Source organism: Tamandua tetradactyla, chromosome 25 (assembly GCF_023851605.1).
Source record: "Tamandua tetradactyla isolate mTamTet1 chromosome 25, mTamTet1.pri, whole genome shotgun sequence".
In the NCBI taxonomy this organism is placed as follows: Eukaryota; Metazoa; Chordata; class Mammalia; order Pilosa; family Myrmecophagidae; genus Tamandua; species Tamandua tetradactyla.
Window position 1 is genome coordinate 42,112,162 of NC_135351.1, and position 22,328 is coordinate 42,134,489.

General features: G+C 41.6%; 1 protein-coding gene across 2 annotated transcripts in view; it reads left to right on the forward strand.

The window, feature by feature from the left end:
- The window catches only part of ADGRG6 (adhesion G protein-coupled receptor G6), a 130,367-nt gene that overhangs the window by 63,164 nt on the left and 44,875 nt on the right, over positions 1-22,328 (forward strand). For both annotated transcript variants that reach the window (XM_077143342.1, XM_077143343.1), the window contains exons 4-9: positions 432-1,055; positions 11,478-11,546; positions 13,793-13,876; positions 19,606-19,691; positions 20,436-20,488; positions 21,438-21,500. In XM_077143342.1, the coding sequence (XP_076999457.1) occupies positions 432-1,055; positions 11,478-11,546; positions 13,793-13,876; positions 19,606-19,691; positions 20,436-20,488; positions 21,438-21,500 (979 nt within the window). The remainder of the gene's footprint in view (positions 1-431; positions 1,056-11,477; positions 11,547-13,792; positions 13,877-19,605; positions 19,692-20,435; positions 20,489-21,437; positions 21,501-22,328) is intronic.

A 22,328-nucleotide genomic window follows, 5' to 3' on the forward strand; every position in this document is an offset into this window, starting at 1 on the left:
GAGTTACAGGGGAGAGGCTTAGGCTGTGGGAACAGGCAGAATTGCTTGGAATCCCAGCCCTTCCACTTAATAGCAAGGTGAGTCAAGTTCTAAAGGACAGTGTCCACATTTGTTAAATGAAGGCCTCAATAAATAGGCCGAGTGGCGGTGATGGTTTATCTGGGACGGTGCTTATGGGAACATCTAGCAGTGCCTGGCAGTAAGAGTCCAATAAGGAGCGCTTTTGACTTTTATTGGCATTGTTATTGGTATAGACTATTGGTGGTAGGAAAGACATGGACGGACAAGGAAAAGGAGTGAGGGGCGACCGGTGAGAGAAATGCCCATCTGTGCAGGTGGTGGAGCGCGCTGGCAGGGCAGACTTTTTGAGTCTCATCGGTCCATGTTCTGGAGCTCATACACTCTCTTTCTGGTATTATCTTTTGTTCTAGTTGCCGTGTCCTTAAGGAATCAAAAGGTCATTCTACCCCCCACGCTAGATGCCTACCAAGTATCTGTGGCAAAAAGTGTGTCCATTCCACAGCTCAGTGCTTTCACAGTCTGCTTCGAAGCCTCCAAAGCTGGCCACGGGGACAGCGACTGGATGGCTTTTTCCTACGTGGACGCATCCTTCACAGCCTGGCTCCATTTCGGAAAGGACAGCAATGGCTACTTCCTATCTCTTTCCGGTTTGAGATGCTCACTAAACGATGTGCTCCCTGTCAAGGAAGGTGAAGACCTTTTCACAGAAAGCTTTGAACGGCTCTGCCTGGCTTGGGACAGTTCTCTGGGCTCTGTAGGTGTGCACTTCAAGAGAAGCTTTGACATGGCGCCCTGTGATTCCACCATCGGCAAAGTCATTCCTGAGCGTGGGAAATTGTTGTTGGGCTCTGCGCAGAATGAAATTGCTTCTCTAAAAGGGAACATGTATAACTTCCGACTTTGGAATTTTACTATGAATTCCAAAATCCTCTCCAACCTCAGCTGTGATGTAAAGGGAAATGTGGTCGACTGGCAGAATGACTTTTGGACAATCCCGACCCTAGCGCTGAAAGCGGAAAGCAACCTGAGCTGTGGTGAGTCCATGCGTGTCTTCTTTTGGCAGTGTTTTATTGACATGTGTGTCCCCAAGATGTTCTGTCTAGGTTTTCTCTATGTATTTGTTACTTATGAGCTCTTTTGACACTTAAATCCCTTATCTGCTCGGCCATTCATTGTATGAATTAATTCTGGAAGTCACGTTTTATGTTAAGTCATTGCTACCAATTCAAATAAAGTAGCAATTCCATTGTTAAATTTGAATGTTATATGATGTTTTAGTTTGTAAGCTGCCAGAACGCAATATACCAGAAATAGAATGGCTTTAAAAAGGGAATTTAATAGGTTCCAAGTATATAGTTCTAAACCATGAAAGTATCCAAATTAAGGCACCAACACAAGGTTACTTCCACCGAAGAAAGGCTGATGCCATCCAGAACAGCTCTGTCAGCTGGGAAAGCACATGGCTGGCATCTGCAGGGTCTTTGGCTTCTGGACACCTCTTTTAGCTGGGAAGGCACACGGCGACATCTGCTAGCTTTCTCTCCTCATTTCATAAGGCTTCCCCAGGGGTGTTTTCCTTTTGCATCTCCAATGGTCTCTGGCTATGTGGGCTCTGTTGGTTCTCTAGCTTTTTCTTTAAATGGTTCCCTCTTAAAGGGCTTCAGTTAGCAACCCCACCTTGGATGGGTGGAGACACATCTCCATGGAAACTATCTAATCAAAGGTTACCACCCACAACTGGGTGAGTGACATCTCCATGGAAACAATCAAAAGCTCCCACCCAGCAATATTTAATGAAGATTAAAGAACATGGCTTTTCTGGCATACACAACAGTTTCAAACTGGCACATTTCACCCTTTGGACCCCCAAAAAACATGTTGCTTCCAAATGCAAAATACATTCATTCCATCACAATATCACAAAGCCTTAAACCATTTCAGTAAAAATAAAAATACAATACGAAGTCAGAAACAGTACAAAATCTCATCAAAGGCAATTGTAAGTGTGGTCTGTTATAAGGCAAAATTCTCCCCTGCTGTGGACTTGTGAAACTAAGAACAAGTTATCTGCTGCTAATATACAAAGGAGGGTCATTCATGGATAATGTTCCCATCTCCATAGTGAGAAATTGGAAGGAACACAGGGGTCACCAGACCCAAACAGTTCCAAAAACCTTCAGGGCAAACTCCATTACATTAAAAAGTCCCAGAGTCATTTATCCTTGGGGCTTTAGAAAGCAGCAGTCTCACCCTTTCCAAGGGCCTATGCAGTGGCCCACTTCTATCCAAATGCAACCTTGGGGAACACTGAGGAGACCACCTTTTTCTCAGCTCCACCCTCTTCAAGCATTGGGGCAGCACCCAGGCTCTCTGCCATCTCCTAGGCACATGCTCAGTCCCCTCAAAACAGTGTTGTGACAGCCAGGGTCTTCCCAATCCTGAAGGAATGTGCTCCACCCTCCCTGAGGCCTGGGGTCTAACTCTTCCTGACCAGTGAGGATGAGGTTGGAAGGCCCATCCTCAGCCCTTGAGGCAGATCTCCCTCTCCAAGTGCTTGGGTGGGTTCACTCTCCTGGCCTGAGGTTTCTTGGCTTCAGACTTTAACTTCCATGGTTCTGCCTCTGAGGTTGTTTTCCATCCGATTTGTTCCTTTTCTGTCCCTTTTAGTCCAGACCGGCAGTGGTTCTATTTATACAGATCCTACAATACTCTTGTTGGTTTTCTATGGCGTACACTGGGATCATGCCCATAAGAAAAAGGGACTTTCCACAAATCCTTCCTGGATAACTCCATCTCCAATCCTGACTTTTTCTGAAATGGCTGACTGTTTCCATGTTTGGTTAAATCATCATGTGTGGCACTTTTCTCTAGGGTCTCCCCTTCTGGAAGCCCAGAATTTTCAGACCATCAATTTCTGGTTTCTTTATACCAAAAGTTCAGTTCTTAGCTTATCTATTTCCTGTCATGTTTCACTATAAGCTTCAAGGAGAAACCAGGCTTCACTTTCCACATTTAATTTGGAAATCTCTTCTAAATATCCAAGTTCATGGCTTTTAAAATCTGCCTTCTATCCAAAACCAGTAGTCAATTTGGCCAGATTATCTGCCATTTTAAAACAAGGGTTGCCTTACTTCCAGTTTGCAATAAATCATTCATCATTTCCATTTAAGGCCTTATCAGAAGTTTCTTTAGAGTCCACATTTCTACCAACAGTCTCTTCAAAGCATTCTGGGCCTCATCTATCAAGCTCCTCACAACTCTTCCAGAATCTTCCCCTTATCCATTTAAAAAGCTGTTCCAACATGTTTGGTATTTGCAAACCACAGCACCCCACTTCTCTGGTACCAAAATCTGTTTTAAGTTTGTAAGCTCATGTAACGCAATATACCAGAAATAGAATGGCTTTTAAATAGGGAATTTAATATGTTGCAAGTGTACAGTTCTAAAGCCATGAAAGTGTCCAAATTAAGGCACCAACAAGAGATTACATCCACTCAAGAAAGGTTGGTGCTATCTGGAATAGCTCTGTCAGCTGGTAAGTCATGTGGCTGGCATCTGCAAGGTCTTTGGGTTCAGGATGCCTCTCTTAGCTGGGAGGGTACACAGCAACATCTGCTAGCTTTTTCTCCTCATTTCATAAGGCTTCACTGGGGCTGTTTTCCTTTTACATTTCCAGAAGTCTCTGGCTGTGTGGGCTCTGTTGGTTCTCTAGCTTTTTCCCTAAATGGTTCCTTTTCAAAGGGCTCTAGTGAGCAACCCCACCTTGAATGGGTGGAGACACATCTCCATGGGACCCACCTAATCAAAAGGTACCATCCTGTGCTGGTTTGAAAGGATGTATGTCCCCTAGAAAAGCCACATTTTAATCTAAATCCCATTTCATAAAGGCAGAATAATCCCTATTCAATACTACATGTTTGAAACTATAATCAGATCATCTCCCTGGAAATGTGATTTAATCAAGAGTGGTTGTTAAGCTGGATTAGGTAATGACATGTCTCCACCCATTTGGGTGGGTCTTGATAAATTTCTGGAGTCCTATAAAAGAGGAAACATTTTAGAGAATGAAGGAGATTCAGAGAGAACAGAGAATGCTGCAGCACCATGAAGCAGAGAGTCCATTAGCCGGCGCTTTGAAGATGAAGAAGGAAGACACCTCCCGGGGAGCTTCATGAAACAGGAAGCCAGGAGAGAAAGCTAGTAGATGATGCCGTGCTCACCATGTGCCTTTCTAGATGAGAGAGAAACCGTGGCTGTATTCGCCATGTGCCTTCTCACTTGAGAGAGAAACCCTAAACTTAATTGGCCTCTTTGAACCAAGGTATCTTTCCCTGGATGCCTTTGATTGGACATATCTATAGACTTGTTGTAATTGGGACATTTTCTTGGCCTTAGAACTGTAAGCTAGCAACTTATTAAATTCCCCTTTTAAAAAGCCATTTCATTTCTGGTATATTGCATTCCGCGGCTACCCAACTAGAACACACCCACAATTGGGTGGGTTATGTCTCAATGGAAACAATAAAAACTCCCACCCAGCAATACTGAATGAGGTTTAAAGAGCATGGCTTTTCTTGAGTACATGACAGATTCAAACAAGCACATATGATGAAATCATTTTTGCTCTTTAGTCACAGAGGGGAGCCCAAGAAAAGGAGAAAGAAGGGGCCTTGGATATAAAAGTAGCTTGTCTTGGACTCTGGAGGAGTTTTGTCAGGAATTTTTCCTAACACTTGGGATCCTTTGTGAGACATGAGACTGTCCCCACCTGTGTCCCTGGGACCCCCATCTCCCGTCCCTCCACCTGGCCTGTACTGCCGTGCTGTAATGGGCAGGCCAGTAAAGCTGGCATGAGATGGAGCTTCCCCTGTTCCTTGTGGGAAACGGGGTGAACCAGGGTCCTCTTCAAGAGAAGACACCCCTCCCTCAGCCCACCATGAGCTGGAGAGGCTCTCCAGGGCCAAAGTCCTTTCTGGGAGAGGAAATTGGGCAAACCCCAGGTGTGTGTGTACTGTCGGGGTGAGCAGTGGGGGGAGGGGCTCTGTCCTGCATTGGGGACTGTGGGGGGGGGGACAGCTGGAGGTGGTGGGCCATCCTGCCCCGTAGGCATGTCTTCTCAGGAGGCTATTCATACCCCTTCAGGGTCATAGATTGACCTTTCTCTCTTTGCAAAGGGCAGTTTTTGAGGACAGTGGCGATGGCAGGAAATATGAATTTGGCTAGGTGCGTTAATAATTGCTAATACCAGTATCGCCTGGAATTAAACGCCTAGGTAGGACCAGGTGCTCCTCCCCTCCTGTCTTCCTCCCCAGCCCCGGTACTGCTGACCCTGCAGGCACCCTGTGGTAGAAAAGGGAGCTGCGGCACACAGACAGCCGGGAATTTTCCAGGATCACTTGAGAGTCTCTCGAACCCAGAAAGTGTGCTTTCAGAGCTCTGCCATCTCACCCAGAATAAAGGATAAGCAGGGCTGGCTGGTGCAGGCTGGTGCAGGCACCCCGGGCCTCTCCCCACCCTGTGGAAAATTGTGAGCTCTCCAGGGCGCTCACCATGGGTTTGTTGTAAACAAAATTAACAGGTGTCTTTTCTGCAGTGCTCCTTGGAAACCTTAAGATGCCCATATTGGAGCGACAGAGGGTTCAGGGATTCCTCACCTCGGGCAGTTTTATGGCCTGGGGGTGGGCAGTGCAGGAGGCCTCTGCTCTTGGGGATACTTTTATGGGGTCGCAGCTGTGCCCCCCCCCCCCCCATGGAAGGGGCCGATTCTCCGGAGCCACCCTCGGGCAACACAGGAAAGGACCTGCTTTGGTCTAAGGGCCAGAGGCCACCCACCGCAGCCCTCAGACAAGTGGGGTGGCGGCAGCATTAGTTCTTGTTCGTTTACGTTTGCCCCACACGACACTTTCTACAAAATGTATTGAGCACCTTAAACAATCAGAATAGTTCACATATAAATAAACTCTTCTGGAAAACAAAAATCTGGCAACCCGAGGCCAGCCTTCCTCCAGGACCGGCACAATTGAAGGTAAGGTGGGGGGTCTCCTCTCCCAGGTGCCCCCAGCCTCAGGACTCCGTGCACAGGGCGTGGGGGGCTGCAACCTGCGGCCCCTGTGCCCTCCCTCAGGCCCATCCTTGGGAGCCTGTCACCTCTTTAGGGCTCTCTCTCAGCCCCCACTCCAACTCAAAAATCCTGGAATGCACCAGCTTCGTGCTAAGGAACTTAGTTATCTGTAAGTTTTCAAAATCCTTTCGATCAAAGCAGCAGAAGCTAACGGAGTCCAAACATTTGAGTCCCTGTGAGTTTTCCTGTGGCTTTTTTAACATTCCGAGATGATGTCCAGCACCCATTCCCTGCCTTCAGATGTGCTGGACATGTTCCGTGAGTAATAAGGGAGGAAGGAATTTCCTGCTGCTTAATCATCAGCTTTGGGAGTTGAAAGACCCAAGAGTCACTAATTAACTGACGGGAAATACCTCTAACAGAGATGGAGTCCAGGCTTGATAGCAAAGCTGAACTTCAATAAATGAAGAGAAAGTATACTCTATTAACATTTTGACCTTCCTTTCTTTCGGGTGGAACATTGTGGCTTGCTGTGTAAGGTAACAGTCATTTCCAACAACTAATGATCAGTCCAGTAACCAATGAGAAAATGGAATTTCATTCCTAGCATTCCATTGGCCTGACAATGTCTGTTTAGCACAATTCCAGGACCAATCTTTGATAGCAAGTTGCTAGTTGTTCCAAAAGCCAATTGCTAAATAAATTGTAATATGAAAATTAGGTAGTGGAACTGGACTGACTATACTTAATAGTAAAATAGCCTGTCATTTGTTTCAAATGTTAAGTATCTCAGCCTTAGTATAATCAATTTATTGTTAATACGTGTTTCAGCAATTTCAGAGTTGGCCTTTTTTGTTTTCTTATACTTTTCTAAGTATGTTTGGGGACTACATCTTAATTAAGAAATTTTCAGCAAGTTTTTTTTGTTGTTGTTCACATTTCATCTTGTCAGTCCTTTCCAGAAAGAAATGCTTTATTTGGCCGCAATTCCTTTTCATTTAATAGCAACATGATTTTTCTAACAATATTATTAAGTATATTTGGTTTATGACCTCCATGGATAGATAATTTCCTGGCTGGACTCTTTAATTATAGGTGTAAATATTTATTTGCCTGTGTTATGATTCAAGACTAGATACTGGCAAACATCCATCAGTTTTCAGAGAGGACAGACAGTACCTTCTCCAGCGCTTCTGTTTATTTTACGGGCTTCTCTTCCCTGAGGAGCAGGCAGAATAACTCAATAAATAGTCCAAGCTTGAACAAATTACACTTATGTAACAAGCACTTATTAAGCACTTCCATTTATCAACCACTGTGGGTGCAGAGAAAAGACACAATTTACATCTACCCAATTGTATTTTTCTTCCCTAGAAACTTTTTGGATTTGCTCTGACTTTTGTTTTCATTTCCGAAATTTTGCACCCAGTTAGTAAGGCTTCATCACCTTCCGCCATTTGCACTGATTACGGTTCTGTCCTTCTCAGCCGTGAGACTCTGGGCCACTGTCAGCCCCTTCCTGCCCGCCCTAGCGAGTGATTGGGTGTCGCAATTTTTTGCTTGCTAAATCATTTTTTTAAATAATTAAATAAAAATAAAATCACTTTGTCTTTACACAGTACTTTACCCTTTGAAGATGACCCAAATACTTTTTGAGTAAAAATACCTTCAAGAAATGATTTTATTTTGTATGTTTTTGCTCATGAAAAATGTAAAATCCATCTTGTTAACAAATGCAAAGTGGGAATTGAATGGAATTCGTTTTGTTTCCGTTTTTGAAACTCATGGCGAGGGTTTGTGCTACTGTTATTTGAATTCTCATTAAGCAGAATTTGGCCCGGAGTGTTGGCTACACATCAACCCTTTAAACCACCGCTTACGTAAATAAATAAAGACTCCTTCCAGTAGCATGCTTTTGGAAGAAAAAACAGCAGAAATAAAAGAGAGGTTACGAGTTTTACAGCTTTTTTCCAATTGCTCATATTTAGCGGTTACTTTTTTATTTTCAAGAAACTCTGGCTCTAAATTTTGCAACTAACACTAAATAAGCATCTTTAAACTCCTTTGTGACACCCCTGCAAATCAGTGAGCCCATGTGGGTTATGTTCTGAGAACACTTCATTGTTGTCATGAGTCTAGAGCTATCGAGTAGACAGGATGGTCTCCATTTCCTGAACAATCTCCTGGTTTATAAATCTGTCAGTCCCTGAAAATTGACCATGAGAAGTGACTTTTTTGATGCAGTTATGCTAAAGATGGAGCTGGGTAGAAATAAAAAGTTTGTGGACACTTCCTAACTTCGTGGATTTCCTTATGTAATTTGCGATATTTGCAATGTAAGATTGCATTTATCAACACAATTTCCTTCTGAATAAGTTAAATCCATCATTTTTATTTTCATCATTTTCCCAAAAATGATCTTTAAATTTAATTTTTATTTTGGATCTTCATAAAATGATGTTGGTTGATATTTAAAAACCAATGTACACTAGAAGTGCCCTGGAAAAACTTAAAATCTAAAACAACTGATAGTTAAACTACAGGGAAGCAAATGTTACAATTTTCCATAACAAGAATGTCGCATGTTGAAATTTATAATTGTTGCCATGTAATAGAACTGACAAAGTATTCAAGAAAAGCTTTCAACATCTTGCTCTAATCACCGCTCTTCCTATTTCTATTCCTTTCATCCCCCTCTAAGCCCTGTAATGCACCATAGAGGAAACACAATTAGCCGGAAAACTTCTTTCCCACAACACTGCCCTTATCAACCTTTGTCTTCCAGAGATTCTGTAACAGGAGCGTTTGACGGCCAACGTTGTGTAATTGGAGAGACAGGAACCCATCAAAGGTCTCCTCTGTTGCATGCCGCAGTGGCTGAGATTGCATTGGTGATCTGGTGCTTAAGGCTTTTTCATTTTCAGAAGTTCTTTACTAAAATAGAAATACCTATCAGAGAAGTGAGGTCCTGCAAGAAGTGGGTATGAGTGTGATGGGAGAGAAGAATGGGCAGGAGAAATCAAGATGAAATCCCACCTCTGTTGTGATAGAGCCTGACCCTGCAGCCTGCCTCTGGTGACCTCCCTGTCTCTGCTGCTTCCTTTCACAGCCAAGCTTCCGCAGATTCCTTGGCTCCCACGAACTGACCCTGATCCTAATCTCTTGTAGAGGAGCTCCCGAAAGCCCAATGGCGAAGTGAGAGGTCTGCTCACTTTTTCCTGAGCTACCCTCCATGAGGCACCCGTTATCGAAGGCTGTACAATCCCAGCCTCCGCAGAGGTGTTCTCACCTTCTCCAGGCCAAAACTCTTTTTCTTGTCCCTGACGCTACCTGCTCCGTCCCTAGGTGTCCACCCTGTTTTCTCCTCAATCTGCTCACCAGCCCTGGTGGTCCTAGACACTGCAACGGTTTCCGCGGAGAGTTACCGGGCTGGACCCCTTTTGAAAACACTGATGCAGATGTCACATGGGAACTTCCATTCCCACAACTGAGCTTACTGTTTACCCCGTCCCCACCCAAGTTTGCCTTCCCCCAGCCTTCCCTGTCCTCCCTGACAGTCTCATCAGGCCCCGGCTTCTCGAGCTGGACACTAGGACAAGCCAGGCTCTCTTCTTCCCCTACTTTCCTGGGCTACCTGTCCTTCTTTCAGGTTGGTTTCTGCGGGCCAGCTCTGTCTGTCCATCCTCATTGCACTCCTGCTATTAACCCCAGAGTCTCAGTATCATTCCTACCTCCACACATCTTCTCTCTTTTAGTTCCCCGTGAGACCTAAAAAGTGATTGTTTTAAAATCTGGGTCTCATTTTCTTCTCTACCTTCTCTTCATTTTCCACCATCACCTTTAAGACCAACTTCCAAATGTTAGTGGTCCTTTATAATGCATTCAGGAGTTTATTCCATAAAGACTGAGCACCCCATCCTGTATGCGTGTGTGGGGTGCACCAGTGGGAGAGAGGAGCCTGCGCTCAGGGTTCCAGGCTCTCCACATCTCCTCTCGCCAGTTCTCCAAGCAGACGTACCCTGGTAACCCCAAGCGGCTGGGGTGCCCAGGTCTCCCCGGGCTTATGCACTAGAGTCTCTTCCATCTCCCGGTGTCACCTGGGTTAGCGTCTCCTGGACTTCCTTTAGGGCAGCGTTCCTGCTCGCCCTCCCTCCAAGCTGCATGACCCCCTCTAAGCGCTTCCCTTTGGTCACTCAGAGAACCGAGGAGTCCTCTCTGACCATCCCCTCCCAGCTCTGGCCTGACAGCAGGCAGTGAAGGAACCTGGAGGGGACCTCCTCGAGGTGAGGCCACCCACCTGCCGCTTCCTGCCCGAGGCGGGCCCTGCTGGGGTGCTGGGAGGGCGTGGCTCTGCCCGTGTCTCTCCTCTCACCTAATCAAATGGCTTTGGTCAGCACATGGACCTGCCCTGCCCTCCTGTTCCCACAGCAAAGCTTGGAAAATGTTTCAGCATTAGAATGAAATCACCGTTCTGGAAATAGCCACTATTATAGCTACACGAACAGAAGACATTTGTGTGTATGCCCTCCGCTGCCTTTTCCGTAGAGCCATGTGCCCTGGCATGGGCTGGCCTACCCACGCCAGCCTCGATCCACGCGTAAAGGCTGCCAGTTCAGAGAGAGAGTTACAGCAACAAAGAAAATCCACTAACCCCACTAGAAAATCAGCTCAATACTTCTTTCCTGCCCAGGATGAGTCAGTAAAATCCCGAGATGAAAAATGGACAAAGTCTCAGAATTCTATTTCTGGAATTGCAAGTAGCATATGCTCGTGCCCAGGAACTGACTTGATGAGTAGTTATTGATATATAAGTTCCCTTTTTTTTGTCTGCTGTATGGTGAGGGGTGGGGGTGAGGGTCACATTTCATTCTTTTTCCATATGGGCACCCCATTATTGTATTTGTTGAATTTTGTGTGTGTGTGTGTGTTTGTGGGGGAAGTGCATGGGCTGGGAATCAAACCCGGGTCTCCCACATGGCAGGCGAGAATTCTGCCGCTGAACCACCCTTGTACCCCTTCCAAGTTCACTTTTAAAACATATCCTTGAGGCTTATATTGTCTCAGTTCTCCAAATTTCCACCTGTGCCTGATAATTTACTTTAGGAAAAGAACTTGACTCTTTTGCACAGACTTTAAAAGGCAATCAATACCACTTATCTCTTCGTGTGTGGATGGCCAATAAACTGAATTAAAGATTCTGTGATCCATTTCCACCCCTCAACTTTCCATTTGAGAAAATCAGGGCACGGGGACTTCAGGAGGGATTCCCGACGAGGCCGTGACCCTGGGAAGCTGCCGGGGCTGCCTCTGGTGGCCCAGCTGTGGGACAGTTTTCTTTGGCTAAGCCCATTCGATCAAAAGGCAAACGCTTCTCCCCCCCTCTCTGTTGACTCAGGTTCGTACCTGATCCCGCTCCCAGCCGCGGAACTGGCCAGCTGCTCGGACCTGGGCACCCTCTGCCAAGGTAGGCAGCCAGCGGCGCCGCCCCAGGCGCTCTCTCTTTGCTCCTTGCTATTTTGGGTCACTAAAGTGTCATTGTTTTGATTTTTATCGTGATTTTCCCTTGGAAAGCTAGAAGCAGCAAAACCGAAGACTTATTGGCTGTGTTTTAGTGCAGACAGCGGGGAGAAATAATGCATTCACTCGTGGGGCAGCCGCTTTTCCATGGAGCCCCGAGGTTTTACATGTGAATGATGACATGCTAATAAATGAGGGCTGATTTCATTTTTTCCCCTCTATTTCCTCTCAAGAATATTGCAAAAGTCCAGTGTAAATACTGTCCTACAGTGTTCTGGAGACGTATTCATGTACATAAAACAAGGGGAAAGTGATGCAATTGTGTTGAATTCTCAATGAAGTTTAAGACAAGGCTATGAGGCAATTTGCAGTTTGCAATATGACTTAGATCATAAGGTAAAAATAGCATATTTAACTATTACTAATATAATTAATTGCATTAATTACTATGATGCATGCAGATAATATTACGGCCACCATTCCAATGATAGATTATGGACTAAATAGTTGTGTGCTAAATACTATAGCATTAAAACCATCTGTCTTAAAACAATGTTACAATGTTGTGCTTAATTTTATCATTGCTTCTTCTAAGTGATCCTCTTCCATTCATTTATTCTATCAAGTGCTTCCTAGGAAGTTGCATGTTCCGTGTCCCACATTAAGAATCGTGACCGGGGCCTTTGGTAAAAGCTGATCCTCTTATTCAGAGGATGGAGCATGGAGGGGGCAGGGCTTAGAAGTGACACTGAGAGAGCAGAAACTAAGCTCTCCTCTGGAGTTTGGATGTGGGAGTCGGGCGGCTGCGGGGGCAGGCAGCTCGTTGTAATCTTCTTTTTCCTTTCTGAGACCTTTTTCTCTGATATTATTATCAATCAATATCTTATGAAAACGTCACCATGTAATTTCTTTCCATCTGCTCTGTGTTGTTTAAAAGCTAGTTATGTGAGATAGGGAAAAAAAAGCAAACCACACTTTTGTTGAGTCAAAGATCTATGCTTTTGTTTTCCTTTAATCTAAAATACCTATGGTACTGACTCTTTGCATCAAAGGATCAGATGCCTGATTTTTTTTTCCCTTTTGTCCTTAATGACCAAAAGCACTTCATGTTCATTGATGTATTTTGCGTTAAGATAAACATCATTAATTATTCATAGAAAAGAAAAAGACCTTTCAAAAAGATTTCCCCATATTATTTTGGAATGAAGAAGATATTTAGTAAAAGATACACATTTTGAATCAAGGAATTCAATATTCTATAAAAGAGCCTATGGAAGGTCATTCTTTTCATCATTACTTAAATGCTCTAAATGTAGGGTTTTTTTCTAATTAAGAGTGATACATGAAAAAAGGTCATTGTACCTATGAATATATAACTAATACAAATGTACACCTCTAAGATAGACTAAGGGAAAGTTTTGTATGTAATTTATTTCCCTTCTTAGATAGCTCACCCAGAATTGCTTAGAGAGATATTATCAGAGTGTTACATAAGATTTTCATCTTTTAGAGTTTTAATAATATCAAAAGCATAGTTATGACATAATGCTATGAAATAGGTTCCCTGTAAGGCTTGACCTTGCAAAAAGAAAAAGAAGTCTTGACCTTTTTGTAATCCATCAATGTTTAAAAAAGTCATTGGTATTTTTAAATGGTTGATTTGGCCTATTCATTTCATTCTTTTTTTGTTTTTCTTTACGTTTATCCTCTCAAAGAGAGATACATTTTCTTCTGAGATTTTATTTCTTTTGCCTGAATGTATCAGGCAAACCGGCTTAATTTAGATACTTTCAAGCTGCTAGGTGCTTAAGGACTTCTTTCTATAACTGTTTCTTTTTACAAATTCAGGAGGCTGCCTTCTGGAAGAGTTCAGTAGTTTTTGTGTGGTTGGCCTGCCACTGGCAGACCTGGGTCTAGAGTCTCAGTGTCTTTTCTCTAGACCCCCTGGGCTGGCTTCAGATCCTTTGGGTGATATGGTGACAAAGGCCCTGTGAGCAGATTCTTAATGTGTGCCATAGAAATCATGGCTTCGTTCCCTGCATTAAAACCTTGGAGTCTGCCATATGCAGTGTCAAGCCATGGTTTGCATCCCCCACCCCCTATGTATTTCCATGCATTACTTGTAGATCATGCATCCTCAGTAGCTGTCATGGGCTCCTTACAAAATTACATCTCTCTCATCTTTGTTGCCAGCTGCTGTAAGCTCTGCTAGTGCTACAGCACCTGCTGTTTCCACTAACATGCCACTTACTAGCAGAGTCGATAAACAAAGCCATGGTAAGAAATCACCACCTTCTATGTTTGTCGTGTGTCTGATGTGATAAAAAAATCGTATTCTAAGGGTGAAAATAGCTAATGTTCCAACAAAGCTTGTCCATTATCCAAGATATTTGGAGTCAATAGGTATGCCTGTACATTCGCAATACTAGTGACATAAACAAATATTCCTTGACTCTCTTGAGTTCCCCTCTCGTGTAACTATTGGAATGGGGACCCTTTCATTTCCGCTCCTCTGCACTTTTAACTAAAGTCTCTTTCAGAGGAAGTTGTAAGAGTAAGACATTTAATCAAAAGGAAATAATTTGCATTATAATAGGGATCTGTGATTAAAAACACTATGACAATATTTCATGGTATTTTGTATTCTCTTTAGGAAACTGTTTTTAAAGAGCTTTTACACTTTTAAAAAGCTAAATAATTTTCAGTGATTTAATTTCTTATTGAATCAACTTTGTGGTCAACAAATCCCTTTCCATGGTGGCATGCTGTCCCTGGTTTTTAATCTGTTAAAGCGTAGTGATGAGAATGGGATTATATATCAGTTGAATCATATATCAATCTTTCAACGACCAATATTTACATAATTGCTGACACTTCCAGCACCCTATCCCATGTATACATTCTTTTTTTTTTTTTTTTGTAATTTGCAGTGGTGTAAAAGTTGTTATTTAAACTGCTACCTCTATGGAATGGATGCATAGGCTTTTGGTAATTCAATGTTAGCGATTTCCGTTCTTTCTAATAAAGAGAAATTCCAATCAGGTGACCACACACCACACCATTGCCTTGAATTCAGCAACATTCTCAAATATGAGGCACTGGAAACAAAGACATTTTCTCAGCCCCAGTCATTTAGCTTGCAAGGTTAGCACATCTGTCATGTGTCACTGAGGGCCCAAAGCCCAGAAAAAAGAAACCCACATAGTTCCCTTTTTCTTTTGGCTTTGGGGTTACATCAACTTCCTCTGTAAAGACACTGAAATTAGAAGCATGGAATATTTTGCATGCAACATAGATATAAATTTTATTAGGGTTGTAAAGACAGTGATTCAGGGGCATGTTCATGGTTATTCTGCTCTCACACCGAGGGGATTTATGGTGGAGCAGGAATTCCAGCAAGCCCCAAGAATGCAACAGCCACCAAAGTTTCCAGAGCATATTTCACATGGACTCCAGCCAGCAGATGGGAATATTATAATTCCCAATAAGTATTTCACTCTTTGTATGACACACAAAGAGCCTCTGTGGCAGTCTCCAGCCCGCTGCCCGAGAACGTTTCTCTGATGTTTGTGCGCCCTTGGCGGGTGGAGAAGAGCTTTAATTCCCTTGGTCATGTCGCTTCTGCCATCCCTGAAGAGAGCCTTGTTCGGCCATTGTGCTCTGCCTCAGAGCCTGCACCGCAGTTTCAACAAAACCAGCAAACCTGACAATCAGGTCAAATGGCTTCTCTTGGCCACAGGAAAGAGAAATAATATCTAACTCATGAGATTCTTGCTAGAAATTTAATTCTAGCATTTATGAAGATTCAAAGGTCACTCTATGGTAGACAGAGTCTCGAACATAGGCACTTAGACTTTTGTACCCCGTTACTTAAATATTTTTATTTATGTGGGAAAATTTATATCACGATTGTAAAATGAAACCAGTGCTATGCAGAAATCAGAAGGTAAAAATGAAAGTGAAGGTAATGAAAACAATGTCATTGAATTTTCCCTGCTCCTATGTCAGCGCCTGAAGCCTCTTTATCTTTTGTAAAGAGAAAGTAATGAAGTGTTACAGACTATAGCCTAAGTCAAAGCTTTTTCTTTGATATTGTCTAGACATGAAATAATTTCAGAGAGAATGACTCTCTCATCTTGTGATACATAGTGCTCAAAGCCATGCCCTGGATTATCAGACACCATTCTAGGCCATCGATAATAATATGTGGATATTGTTCTTGGCCTTTCTCTGACACTTTGGGAAAGAGTGAGGTAATAAACGTTCTCAGGCTTATGGATTGATGTATTAGAGAATCCCATTTTGTTCCCTATAGGAAAGATGAGGCTCAACTGCCAAATCTGTTGTCCACTTCATCCAATCCTTTTAACTCTGGATTATAAGAGACCTTGAAATTGAGGTTGTGTCAAACTCAGGTATATTTGTTCAATATATCCATCAAATTTGTTATTTTTCTATAAAAGATAATTTCATTTACAATCGTGATATAGAAAGTCCTAAGAATGCTAAATATGCATGTGAAAGACCCGAGGGAGAAAATATCATTCCCGTTAAATACCTAACCCTATTGAACCATTTGATAAATGTAATAGAGAAGAAAGATTTTTGACAAGTGAACATTCAGGGCACAATTTTAGTGGAGGTAATGGTAATTTGTATGGTCATCTTTCAAGCTTCACTCAAAAAGCTTCACTTCCATGGCCAATTCCTAGAAGCTGGTGACTTCAGCTTTTATTGAATGTACCAATTTTCCTGTGTAAAATTTCCTTGTTATTTCCACAGGGCTTCCATCTGAAATCTCAGATAAGTTGCTAAAATTATCTTATCTTTTAAGCTACTTTTTACAAACACATGGTTTAGGATGTATGGATAACCAATCTAGATATTCCCAGAAATTATGAAACTTTATGCCTTTTCCACTATAGTCCCAAAAAGAGCTCTTGGAATGATTATCTCCATTCCAGCTTGTGTCTTCTCTACTTAAAACTTCAGTCCAGAGCTACTGAAAAGAAAACCTTGTGTCAGCACGAATAATAGACCAGCCCCATGAGTCTGTGTTGTGGCTCTGAAAGTCTGGTTCACAAGCACACACTGGAACTCTCCCGGTTACTATGTAGTTTCTCACGTACATTTAGCTGTTCAAAGAACAAATTCATACTCAGGACATTTGTGTCCATCTAATACTCAATCTAGCCTTAGGTGCCAGTATCCTGAAGGCATTGTGTGTGTGGGATTGGCAGGACCCAGTCATCTTAAATGCTTCTGTCGTTGGCTAATCAACTCATCACCAGTCCAAAGAAATAATCCTGAATCTAGCATAATATTCAGTTAATATTTAACATCTACTTATTCTAATGTAGATTTTATAACTGACCTTTTCAAGCCTACATTTCACACCCTTGAATATGAGAAAAAAGGAGGAAGTTTAATTGAAAAGAGATCCACAGAAAAGAAAAAGGTTTTGCTAGCATCTCTAGGGGCAGGCGGTGGTTTCTTCTTTGAAGGTCAGCATGACTAGAATCGTTACGTGGTTGGGAAATGGATATTTATGGAAATGATTTTTTTTGAGAAAAGTCTGTCATCAATTCTTCTGGCCCAGATGACAATACTCAGATAACACATACATCTTTTGAGGTCTCTGGAAATCTGAAGATTGTGACGAGTGTTTATATGGAGACACCATGGAGTTGTTGTATCTATAAGAGAAGAAATACTTGGTTGCTCTCCTAACATGGAAAAGCAGGGATAAGCATCAGTTTTTCTAAAGCATGCATTTTCTTCTATGACAATGCTTCATTTAGCCAATTATTTTCTTCAGTCCTCAAGCCTGCTTTCTGCCCCTTCCATGGCCATTTTCTCTTGCTTTGATGACTTTACTCTTGGACATTTTTCATAATGACTTGTTGGCTACACCATCCAACAATCTTAAATAAGTAGAAAAATAGACTCTGGTGAGTAATTTTTAACTACAGCTATAAAATGTCTTATTCTGAAGCTTCTGAAAGAGATACTACATCAAAATTACTCATGGCATGAGAGACTCTAAACAAGATGCTAAGTTATTTAGGACTTAAACATTTAATTTGCTATAAGGAATATAACTCTAGGGTGAGGACTCAATTTACAAATTGACTTAGTTATCTGATATTGGGTGTCTTTCTCATTTATAAAAACAATGAGCTGAAGGGGAAAAGTGGGGCAGGAAACATTTGAAATTCAAAGAAAAATATCTTAATAGTTGGGATGCATCCATGAAATTTCAGAAATGTCAGTGATTAAAAATACTATTTCACAGAATTTTCCAGAGAGAAAGAATAATGGCCTTATTATCCCCACAGCATGCATTAGGTCTCCATCTAGTGGTAACTTTTCCATGACTCTGCCAGCCTCAGTGGACATCTACAGAAAATCCCTTAATTCTTATAGAGCTGCTTGGACCTCTGCAATCTCAGTTTCCTCTCAATCATTCAGAATGTCCATGATTTGAAATGATGAAATCTAAAGAGGTTCCCCCCTAAGAGATTATCATTTGTATTGAATATGTTCCTCTAAATGTTATTTTTTGTTGAGCTTTTTTTTTTATGTAATACCAAGAGCATTAAAACACCTGAAAAGTTTTAGAAATTGAAATTAGCTGGTCTGCATAAATTAAACTCACCTGTCACTAGACTTGTGTTAGATTTTTATTTTTACATTATCACATCTGGGAGTGGCAGTCCCAGTAATTTAGCATGAGACCCTGACTCATTACTGGAAAGAGATTTCTTTACTAATAGGACTGGAATTTGCATTTGGGTTGATTTTGGAATTCCCAAAAGGTATACTTTTGCTATTTTTCTCTAGAGCCTCTCCACAATTTTTGTTAAATCTGTTCCCCAACATTGTTTTCCTTACATACTCCCATATCTTCTATGTGTATTTTACTTGAGACTTACCAAAACAAAATCATGAAGTAAGATGACTGACAACAATGCAGATTCGTAAACATTTCTCTCTATATATCTTACCATCTTTTAGAGGGGTCTTTTTCTCATTATCTACATTTAGAAAAATGCCCCATAGTATATTCTGGAGATTTAGCAAACTCTGGCTGGGGTGAGCTTAATTTTCATTAAAAAAAAATTATCAGGCAATCCTTAAAGATGGCTGTAAAAAGAAAAGAAAAAAAAGGAGTCTTCTTTACATGTAAAGTTTTATTCTTAAGGCAAGTTAAATTAAATGCTGTCTAGAAATAGTCTTTCTTTTTTCCTCAACTTTAATACAAATGACCAAATTTATGAAATTTTGATGAAAAACTGATGCTATCCAATGCAACGTCGTAGTAGAACTGAAAGTTTATTGGGAAGGGAAAGAGAAAGAATCGTCCAAATGTTTACTTGCCGTCACACAAATGTCAGTCTTGTCACAACCTGAGGAAACTTACACATTGTAAAGCAGATTACACTTAAAAAATCTTTTTTGATTATCCTGATAATGTATTTCCTTTGAAGAAGTAGGTCATTATTTCTTATATCCCACATATCTCAGTTTTGGGGAACTGGTATTCCTACTACAGGAGAATTTTTAGAGGGAGAATAAGAAGCTGAGGGGGTAATTATGTATATAATTCAAATCATGCCCATCATCTCACTCAATTTTTCACATCCCAAGCTGTTTATCACTCTTAATGATGTGCAAAAAAAAAGTAATTGCTTCCTATAAGAAATCAAATTATACATTAAAAATCACCACTCTTACAGACAGCAGATATTCAGAAGTCTATAGAATTTAAAAAGTATGAAGAAACATATGCAGGTGATCATTTACAAGTAAACTAATTTATAACTGTATCTCAGAAGTTGCAAAGTTTAATGTGCATATAAGAAAATATCTCAGAAATATATACCTATACATAAGGTGTTTCTTTTAAATTGTATGAAATTATGAGATTATGAATTAGAATTGTACAATAATTATGTGACTTTAAAAATGTGAGTAGTCGACTAAATCCTATTTCCAATGGACAGATGGAATTGTCTATAGGATTTCCCTAGTGATTCAAAACACCCTCCATCACCCTGAGGTAAAAGTACAGAACAAGGTGGCAGAATGGGTAAGTAAGCTGCTCATATTTCTCTTTTGCTTTCAACCTTTCAGCTGTGGAAATCTGGAATAACACAAAGCATTTCAGCTTGAAAGACTCAGCCTTCTGAATAACTAAATCCACAAATCGTAGTGAAACACAAATGCTGCTTGTTAGCCATCTGTGGAGATTTATGTCATAATTGAGGTGCTTGTGCAAAGAAAGCAAAGCGCATTGGAACAGAGGATAAGAAACAGAGCCTGGCCTGTAATTAGAATGGTGTCACACCCACGGGAATGGATTTGTGTAGATATTTTTATTTACTTGCCTTACAAACATTTTCGGCAGTGTTTTTTTTTTTTTTTTTTTAAGCGAGTCCTTAATTTTTAAACATTTGGGTGGTCAGTTTTGTGCATAATATGCAGTCTCTTCTAATGTGAGGCACGGGAGAAATTACTGTGTTCCCAGGCCACAGAGTTGGCTTCTGAAGTCAGGTGAGCACAGCTGAGCCGTCGGTCTCTGCACACCTCTTTCTCTTCACCTGAAATGTGGGCACTTTGGGCCTGTCCCGCCACTGCTGCAGAGGCCAAAAGAAATTGTAAAGTGCCTGGCATGTGATGACCCAGGAACTGCCATCTTTCCCTTTGACCCCCTCACTCTCCAGGATTTTCCCAGCATCTTATGCCAGTAACAACTTATCTTTTGGAAGGAAAGAAACTTGATTCAGATAAAAATAAATTCCCCACGGTCACCCTTTTCCACTGTGTTTTGCAGCTCAACTCAACCTTCCAGAATTGGAACTACACAGTTTACGTGGTTAATGTCAGGTAAATGGCAGAATGGATTAGTGCTCCTTTCTCTCTCTCTTTCTCTCTCTCTGGCCGTGCTTACACACACACGCACTTCAGTACACATACATTCACACGTGGGCCATCTTCAGCATCTTCCTGAAACCACCCTGTGTTAGGTCATTTCTCAGAAATGACAAAAACCTCAATGCTGCTGCAATGGGCTTCAGTGATTTTTCAGCATGCATCCCAAACTGTTTTTATTATATATATTTTTAATTTAGCCTGTTCTCCCCAAAGTGCGTTTGTATTTTTTACATAACTTGCATATATGTTACTGAACCAATATATTATGTAGTGTAATTAAATAGTCCAAGTGCTGTTCCTTTCTTATCCAGAGCACTGTGGCCTGGCTGTGTGCATGTGCGCCCAGAGGTGGAGACCACTTTTCTGCAAGATAGCTTTTCACAATTATGTTTTACTATTCTTCTGTTTAAATCCTCCTGTAAATCTCCAGGGGTGATGTCCACATACCCTCCTCTGTACCTTGTTAACACAGTTCTAAACTTGAATTGAAGTTTTATGATGTGTATTTCATGAACCCTAAATAGGCAATCCATGAACCTAAGTGACATAAATAACTCTTAACATAGAAAAAGGGATTTCCATGATCTAATAAGTTCAGAAAGTACACCATTAAGCAGAACAAACAGGTTTTTTCCTGCGAGGACTTCTTTTAATACGTGCTGTGCATCTTCAGGTGATTTCAGGAGCATGCAGTCGCCCTGCCTTGTTTGACTGTGGAGCCCTTTTGACCTTGAAACCATTGTGTCTGAGTACATGGAAGGACTAGAGCCTCAGAAAGCACATTTTTGGAAATGCTGGCTTAGAATGTCCATTCTGCCTTTTCTTTCGCCGCCCCAGGTTTTGTTGTTGATAATAGCGTGGATGAGGATAATAATGAATATATATAAATTTGTATTTGCAGTGTTCATCTGGGCACTGGAGAAGACAAGATTAAAGTCAAGAGAAGCATTGCGACTGACCCGAGGTAATGCTGACAAAGTTTTACAGAAAGTATAACATTCTTTCTCTTGCTGTGTGTTTTTGACAATGTGGTAGAGAAATGCAGACAGTGAGATAGGAGGGAAAAATTTTAACAAAGCATCCATTTTAGTTAATTTGTTTGGCACAAATGAACACTATTTTTTCTAAAGCTGATACCCTAATATAACAGACTGATGACAAATAATTCAGAAGTAGGGCGTATAAAATGGAGGAATTATTATTTTTAAGATTTCTAGTTGATTTATGATAATCCAGTACCTCATTTGAAACTTCAAAGACTGTCTCAAAGAACAAAAATATAGTTGCTTTCCTTTAGAGAAAAGACTTGTATGCTTCTAGTGATAATCAGCTCATTCTCAGGATGGTGACAGATGTAGGCTGTTGATTTAATGGATTATGTCCCCCGGGTATTACTAGTTGGTGATTGTTTCAGTTTGCTAATGCTGCTGGAATGCAATGTACCAGAAATAGATTGACTTTTACAAAGGGAATTTATTAGGCTACAAATTGGCACTTCTAAGGCCATGAAAATGTTCAAATTAAAGCATCAACAAGAGGATACCTTCACTCAAGAAAGGCCGATCACATCTGGGGTTCCTCTGTCACAGGGAAAGGCACATGGTGACATCTGCTGGACCTTTTCTCCTTGATTGGTTTCCAAAATGGCTCTTTCCTGTGGGTCCTTCTGGCCTCTCTTAGGGCATTTTCCCTCTCTAAGCATCTGTGGGTCCTCTCTTAGCTTCTCCGGGGCAAATGCTAGATTCCTCTCTTGGTTTAGCATCTCCCAGGGCATTTTCTGTCTCCAAGTATC